Source organism: Bubalus kerabau, chromosome 17, assembly GCF_029407905.1.
Source record: "Bubalus kerabau isolate K-KA32 ecotype Philippines breed swamp buffalo chromosome 17, PCC_UOA_SB_1v2, whole genome shotgun sequence".
Classification (NCBI taxonomy): Eukaryota; Metazoa; Chordata; class Mammalia; order Artiodactyla; family Bovidae; genus Bubalus; species Bubalus kerabau.
Genome location: NC_073640.1, coordinates 59,976,630 through 59,984,709, shown reverse-complemented (window position 1 = coordinate 59,984,709; position 8,080 = coordinate 59,976,630). Strand labels below are relative to the sequence as shown.

The 8,080-nt window shown below is 58.7% G+C and overlaps 1 protein-coding gene across 1 annotated transcript; it reads right to left on the bottom strand.

The window, feature by feature from the left end:
• Nucleotides 1-1,193: 1,193 nt before the first annotated feature.
• On the bottom strand, nt 1,194-5,358 carry SPIB (Spi-B transcription factor). The gene is made up of 3 exons (XM_055553037.1): nt 5,293-5,358; nt 4,283-4,433; nt 1,194-3,030 (listed from the first exon to the last, which is right to left on the bottom strand). The coding sequence occupies exons 1-3, from the start codon at nt 5,356-5,358 to the stop codon at nt 2,732-2,734; spliced, it is 516 nt and encodes a 171-aa protein (XP_055409012.1). The 3' UTR covers nt 1,194-2,731.
• Between the last annotated feature and the right edge of the window lie 2,722 nt (nt 5,359-8,080).

Sequence of the window (8,080 nt, the reverse complement as noted above, 5' to 3'; positions counted from 1 at the left end):
CTCGGGGACTCCGGAGTCCCGCCCCCCCCCCCCCCACCGGCGCGGGCCTACACACAGGTTTGGGGTCCCTGACGCCTGGGACCCCTCCTGGGGCGGCGCCCTGCCGGCTCCCCGCCGTGGTTCCCGGAGCGGGAGCGGCGGGCACCGGACGCGGGGGAGGGGGCGGGTGCCCCAGCGGGGGCGGGTGGGGAGACCGGGAAGGCCCTGGAGGGCTGCCCGGACGTTGGCTCCCTTCCCGGCAGGGGGACCTGCGGCTTTCTGCATGGGGGTGGTGGTGGCTGGACGCCGTGCAGGGGGAGGCGAAGGAGACGAGGAGGGGACCGCGGGAGGGGAGCGTCTTGGGACGCCAGGTGTCTGGGGGGAGGAAGGCGAGGTGGGCGCGAGAGAAGAGGGGAAGGGTATGGAAGCTTCAGCTTAAAGCGAAGGACGGGCGGGCAAGTAACGCCTGCAGAAAGACCCTGGAGTGAGGGAAGACTAGTCGGTGCCGGCTATTTTCCTGCCCATCGTCACCTCCCGCCCCCCATCCTTTTCCAAAACCCCCTAAGAGCCGGAAACGTCCCCGCCTTCTCAGAGCTCCTAGCCAACCCAGAGGCAGCTTCCGGATGACGCCACGGGTTGCCAGGCAAACTGCTACGCGGCTCCAGCGGGCCCCGCGGGTGGGTGGAGCGCACGGAGCCTGGAGGGCAGCTCCGCCAGCCCGAGGGCTGTATCCAGCGAGACTGGGACAGAGATCTAGAGCAAGAGGGCAGAAGTTCAGAAGGGGGAGGGGGGACAGAAACCCAGACGGATAGGGAACCAGGGAGAGGGTGGAGAAGAATTCCGATCATCAAAGAGAGTCGGAGACAAAAATTGAATCGAACCACCAGTGCCTGCATTTCAAGCCCTTGCCGCGGCCTTCAAGGCTCAGTCTGGTCTGACTCTAATTGCTTCTTGCATCTCCTCTTATCTCCCCCGACGCTGCCCCGGTGTCTCTGAGGATCAGCAGGCCTTGGTGGATGGGCAGCATCACAGTCCTTGACAAAGGGTCCCAAGAGGTCTGTCTACCTTGATGTATTTTATTTTATACCACACTTGGGGTAATGATAGTTTTTGCAAAAGGTACCTCATTTGCAAGAGGAGGCCCCCATAAGACACTTTGTCCCTGGCAACGCCCCTCCCACCCAGCCGCACCCCTCCCCGGAGGGGGCGCTCCCAGCCCCGGGCTCTGCTATCAGCCACTGTGTGCCCCCTTCAAGGACCTCTTCTTTCTCTGGGTCCTTGATGTTCCTTCCTGTCTTCCTTCTGGCCATCAGTGGGTGGATGGGTAGATTTCAGGTGATGCGTCAAAGGCTTGACAGGGCTGCAAAGGACTTCCGAGATCTTCCTCCTTCTCTCCCTTTCCACAGAAGGGCCAAACTGGCCCAGAAGCAGCAAGTCTTTCTGGTCACCCTAGATCCCCCAGTCGCTCAGGCTCAAGGACTAGGGACTCTGGCTTCTTAGCCCACAGCCTGTGACACCCCCATGGGTTCCAATCAGAGCTCATCTGGGCTTCAGCTCAATGCTGGATTCACACAAAAATGGTTGGGGTCAATGGACGACTGAAACAAGCCACCGGGGTATGACAGCCAGGGGCGATGGGGACTTGAGATCGGAAAACATATTCCCCATTAGACATGGCCGCCACCCTTTTCCAGCCTCTCCACACAGAAAAGCTGGTCCACCTGCTGATGGACTGCACAAAGTCTCTGGTTAGAACCGACATGGGGGGTTTGCCAAGGTCACACAGAAATCAAGGAGTGGCCAGAATGATCCCCAGTATGGCCTTAAGGAGGGTATCCCCGGAGAGGGAGGGTCCCCATGAGAACTCAAGGGCTGTTGGTGGGGTCCCCAAAGGGGCGTATCAGATGAGGATCCCAAAAGGGCCTCAGAGGTGATCAGAGGATTCCAGACAAACAAGGGCATCCCAGACAAACAAGGGCATCCCAGACGACATTGCCCAGACATAAGGTTCACTGAGGTCTACCCCCTCAAACCTGACAATGGTGTTTTCAGACATGACAAAAGGATCCCAGAGGCACCCATCATGTGATTGGAGATTTTCGGACATTAAAAAGTGACAGCAGGGTGGTTCCAGAGAATTAGGGGATCTCAAAGATGACAAAGGAATTTGGAGGCACAGATAGAACGAGAGAGTCACAGATGGGCTTAGAGACACGCATGCAAACGGTCCCCCCAACCCCACCCCCAGGGACCCAGACATAACTAGGAGATCTCAGATTTGACAGGAGGGACTCAGACCTGAGAGGGGATCCCAGAGAGACCCTGGACAGGGGTTAGGGTTGCAGGCAGAGCCCTCCATCTGGTGTGATGATCTCTAGGTTCACCCTCCCCTAGATGAGATTTGAGGGATTGCAGGCATCACAAGGGGATCCCAGAGAAGTTCCTGGAATTCTGGAAGCACTTTGCCCTGTCCCGCCCCTCTACACAGACACGTAGTATAGTCGACTCCGGGTCTTCTGACCCAAGACATGAAGATCTTGGGGCCCCTGGACATGACAAGGGAATCCCAAAGGGGCCCCAGACACGATGGGGGGGATCCCAGAGGGGCCCCGGGCTGGGCTTAGGGATTGTGGCAGCAGCCCGCCCCCCGCACCAGTGTCGGGGGTCCATGGGTCCTATGACCCAGGGTGCGGGGACGCCCACGTGACACAGGCGTGGAGCCCCTGAGGGCCCCCGAGAGGCCGCCCCGGGCTCAGGCCCGGCGGGCGGCGGGCAGCAGCGCACTGTCAAACTGGTAGGTGAGCTTGCGCTTGACCTTGCGGATCTCGCCGGTCTTGGCGTAGTTGCGCAGGGCGCGCGCCAGCTTCTGGTAGGTCATGCGCTTGCGGTTGCCCTTCTGCTGGCCCCAGCGGCGCGCCAGGAGCTCCTTGTGCTTCGAGGAGAATTGGAAGACACCGGCGCCCGGCTCCACCCACCACACGCACTCGCGCATGTCTCCGCGCGTCAGCAGCCCCAGCAGGAACTGGTACAGGCGCAGCTTCTTGCGGGCCCCTGCAGCGGGTGCGGGGCGGTTAACGGAAGCATCCTTCAGGGCCCCACCCCGCGCCCTCCCCGGTCCGGAACCGCCAAGCCCCTACCTCCCCATCAAGAGAAGTGGGATGAGGGAGGTGGCTGCTGGGTCACCGTGCCTGGCTCCCTGTATGCCACCCCTCCCATCCGGGGTAAGTTGCTCCCCCTTCCTGAAGGTGTCACCCCGGAACCCCTGTCTCCCATCCCTGCTTTGCTTTTCAGGCTGTGTGCCTATCCTGTGCCTGCTTGGTGGTCAGAATGTATCTGTGGAGCGCACGGATGAATCTGCCAAATGGGTTGGCAGTGCTCCTCAAAGGCTTCTAACAGCTGACTAGTGAAGAGATCTAGAGTTGGTTTGAATCTACCTGGCCATTTCTTCAGCCTCAGGCCTCCCAGCATGTCAGCTTGAGAGACTGGGATCCTGGGAGAGGCCAAGGGGTTTAACTCCTGGGCTTCTAGAAGCAGCAAGGGGCCCACAGAACTGGCCATGGGAGGATGGGGGCCTGTGGCAGTTCATAGCAGGCATTAGATACAAGAACCCCACCTCTGCCACTTTCCAGCTGTGTGGTGTTGGGTGGTGACTTAACGTCTCTGAGCTGGTGTTTCCTCAGTTATATAAATGAGGCTTGTGTGTGTGTGTGTTTTACTTTTACCAGTCTTTGTGAAGCACTTGGTACCCACGGGCTGCACTATGCACAGTACAATTACGAGCTCATTTAATCTTCATCAAAACCCCACAAGACAGGGATGATGATAACAAAGCCCATTTTACAGATGGGAAACTGAGGCCCAGATAGGGAAAGTGACTAATAATTCCAGCTTGTAGGGGTTGCGAGTAATGGAGGTCAGGCACAGGGGCAGAAGCAGAGGTTGACTAGGTGGGAGCTGATATTGTGATGGTTTCTGTTGCTCTTGTGTCCATAATGATGGTGAAGATTCATTGAGTACTGACTCTGTGCCAAGCATTGCTACCTCATTGACACTTACGATCCCCCAAACCCTCCTAGCCACCAGGAATAGATACTATTAGTGTTTTTGTCCCATTGTACAGATAGGAGACCAAGGCACATAGAGGTGGTTGCCCAAGGCAGCACAGTCAGCAGATGGCAGATCTGGAAACTGCCCTCAGCACTGGAGTATGTACTGTAGGTGCTTGGGCAGACATGGTTCCCTTAACCCCCCCACTCCCCCACCACCAGGTGGAGTCCCTCACACCCCACCGGCTCCCACATACCTGCCTCGGATCCCCTGCCTTCCGGGCCAGCCACGAGGACCTCATCCGACTCGCTGTCTGAGACCTCCAGGGCGGGACTGTCCAACAGGAGGTCCTCCTCCTCTGAGAGCACAGGGCTGGGGTAGGGGGCGTACGCCGGGGGGCCCAGGGTCTGCGGAAGGTCAGGGTTACCCATGGCCAGGGGGGCTCCCTTCTCTGCCTCCCTCTGCTTCGGTCCCTTTGCTTCTTCCCGGGCCCTGGCTGTGGGCTCCCTGCTCCACTCACAGCCTGCCCTTGGGCTCACTTCCGATCTCCATGGCATGGCCAGGGACACCCGGGCCACCTCCGTGAGAGCCTCCCGCCCCTTGACATGTCTGCGCCTCTGGTGGCTGGCTTGTGTGATGGAGTAATAATGCCGTTTAACCCGAGTCATCAGAGGGGTTAAGGATTCCCTATGTGCTCGGGTTCTGATGCGGTGCCGGGCACCTCAATCAAAGGATGGGGAACTTCCGCGGTCTCCCCGGCCCTCACCTGGCTTGGGAAGTCTTCCGTGGGGTACGCCGGGAAGCCAGGTCCCGGGGCCTCCAGGCTGGGGGCTGGGTCCAGGCTCCCCACGGGGCTGTAGGTTGAGGGGCCGTAGCAAAGCTGGACACCCTGGGGTTGGCCGAAGGTGGCCACAGCCGGGTCGAAGGTTTCATAGGAGGCGCCTGGGACGGCAGGACTGAGGCCATAGCTCCACAGGTCTAGGGGGAAGGGCGCAGGATTAGAAGCCAAGAGGTCTGGCCTCCGGCCCCTCCCCCTCGAAGCCCCCGCCAGCACAGAGGGGCTATTGTGGGCTGTGCAAATCTGTGACCCCAGGATTTGCATGGGCGAGCGAGTGCATGGGAGAGGAAAGGGGAGGAGGTCTGGAGGCCCGGGGCTAACCTTGTCCTGCTGGGCCAGCTGACAGCTCCCCTGGGCCTCAGCTCCCCCATCTGTGAAACTGGCCCAAGGGGCGGGGCGGGGAGGGGGGCTGGGCCAGGGTCACTCACCAGGCGCCCCCTCTGAGTCGGGGTAGCTGGAGTGCTTGCAGCTGTCCAGATCGTAGAAGACCCCATCCGGGTACTGATAGAGGTGGGGGAGGAAGAGGGGTCACCCAGGCTGCAGGGAAGACCCCACCCACCCCGGACCAGGCAGGAGACTCTGACAGGCTGGGAGAGGGCGAGAAAGAGAGGCCAGGCACCAGAGACAGGGGCACCGAGATGGGAGGAAGACACAGCACAGCAGAACACACAAAGACCCAGACACACACACACACAGAGCAAGAGACACGGGCAGAGACACAGAAATACAGTGACCAGGCTCTCTGACAGACAGCAGCCGGCTCCCACTAAGGGTGTGGGCTTCCGGGAACCCCAGCACCTTGCCAGTACACAGTCATAGCAGCTGAGGAGGGTGGAGAATTCCCCCAGGCTTGCCTGCCTCAGGGCCGGGGGCACCGGGGGTGAAGGATAAGAGGCACGGAAGCGTTTTTAACAGAGGGAAAGAAGCTCTCGACCCTTCTTTTATCCACCTCCACATCGCTTCAATTCACCCCAAGAGCTGAGTGTTGCTTTAGCAGTGAAAATCTAAAACTAGAGATATGTCATCCTGGTCTTAGGGCTAGGTATTTACCCACCAGATCTGGAAACGTTAAGTCCACAAAAGAGCCTTGTTCAAAAACAATCAGGGCAGCTTTAGTAACAGCCCCAAACGGGAAACAGCCTGAGTGCCCAGGGACAGGAGAACGCATGAGAACTGTGGTGTCGTCCTGAGACAGAGTACTATACAACAAAGAAAAAGGACCCGTGTCTGACACACACTTTAGGTCACGTGAAGGAAGCCAGACCCAAAGGGGGCCACTGTGCATAAAGCTCAGAACCAAACAAAACTAATCTGTGGTGGAAAGTATCAGAGGGGGCTATTGACTGCACAGGGACATGACAGAATCTTCTAGAGTAATGGCAGTGTTCTATATCTTCATACAGTTTGTGGTTACACAGGTGTGCACATAAGTGAAAACCTCACTGAGCTGTCCACAAGACTTGTCACTTTTCTGACTTGTAAGGTAAACCTCAATTAAAAAAAAAAAAACAACAAAAAACTCTTCAAGCTGGAGGAGTGTGGGATGCACTGGGGAAGGGGCACCCACAGGGGTTTCTTTCAAGCATATGTGTGGGGTTTTATTTCTTGGAGTAGGTTGTGGGTTTATGGGGGTGGGGTGTAGTATTCTGTGTGTCTGAAATAGTTTCGACTCAATTTTTGAAAATATATAAAGTCAAGCAGAGAAGGGAAGAAGGAAGAAGTAGATTTACTGAACGTGGGATGCATGGAGGAAGAGACGCAAAGTCAAAGACACAAAGACCTACTCTTCCCCATTGGAGGAAGTGGATCAGGGTCTGAGAGAAGGAAAGAGATGTTAGAAAAATCATCTGTGATGGCAGGGGGTGGGGAAAACGGAGCTTGGGGATAGCAATGAAAAGTCAGAAAGACAAAGGGACAGGAAGAAGCAGAGGGGGAAACTGAGGCAGGAAGGTCGCGATGGGCCACGTGGGTCTCCCCCGACCCCAGCCCTAGCTGACCCCCAGGACCCCGACTCACCAGACAGCTGAAGTGTGGCCCGTCAAGCCTGGAGGGGGAGAGACACAAGGGCATGTCAGGGGCGTCTTCAGCCTCCTGGCTCTCGAAGTGGTTGGGGGATGGATAGGGGGCAGGCGGCTGCAGCTGTGACCACCGCAGCCGGTCCGCGGCTGCGTGTCTCCGTGTGGGACCAGCCCCACCACACTCACCCCCACTCTCCCACCGGGACAGGAAGTGGGGGGCGGAGGCCAGGCAAATGTTCCCCCCTCCCCTGGGATTTGCATAGACAGAGGCCGGGCGGGGGCAGGGAAAGTGAAGGAGAGAAAGTCCCCGGAGAGAAGATGTGGGTGCCGGAGGGCTGGTGGGGGTGGGGAGGGGGCCTTGGTGAGCGAGTCCGTTCAATGGGTCCATCTTGGACCAGAGGCGAAAGACGACGGGAGAGGCGTGTGGATGGAGATGGGAAAATACAGAAGAGGCTCCGCCGAGGCGAAGGGAGGAGAGGAGGGAAGGGAGAAAGGTGTGGAGAGGCGTTCACGCTTGGGCTGCAGGAGGTATTTATTAAGCCCCAGAAATGGGTGGGGAATAGACAGGCAGACAGATAGAGAGATGAGACAGACAGAAAGACACAGCGAGGGAGCAAGAGGCAGTAAACAAGAGACCCACAAACAGAAAAGATGTGGCCCGCAGCACAGGCTGCAGACACAGGAGTCGGGGATGCAGTGAGACCTGGAGGAAGACAGGGACAGAGGCCAAGGGCCACTTGGGAGGACACCAGGGTGGAGAAGCAAGTGCCCCAAGGGAAAGAGATCCTTTCTCTTTTCTCTCCCCAGGGGTCCAGGGGAGACACGGTGGGATGCAGGAGGGAATCGAGGTGGCAGAGGCAAAGAGATCCAGGAGGGAGAGTGGACCCCAGCCCCTCCCACCCACCTGCTTCCTGGGTGGGGCAGAGACCACCACCCCAGGGGGGAGGCCTGGTGGCAGAGGGGTCAAAGGTGAGGGGCAGGGCAGGGGTCCTGAATCCCGGTTTTGGAGGGCCCCCACTTACTGTGCAGCCTCTAGGGTGAGCATGGTGGTGCTTGCTGCCGCCTGCAGCCACCACCCCTATTTATACCTTGGCCCAGCCCCCGGGGTTGGGGGGGGCAGGGGTGCCGGCTGGCTGTGAGCTCAGCCCTCCTCGAAAATCCCCTCAGGGAGGGGGTCGGGGAGGGGGCTGGATTGCAC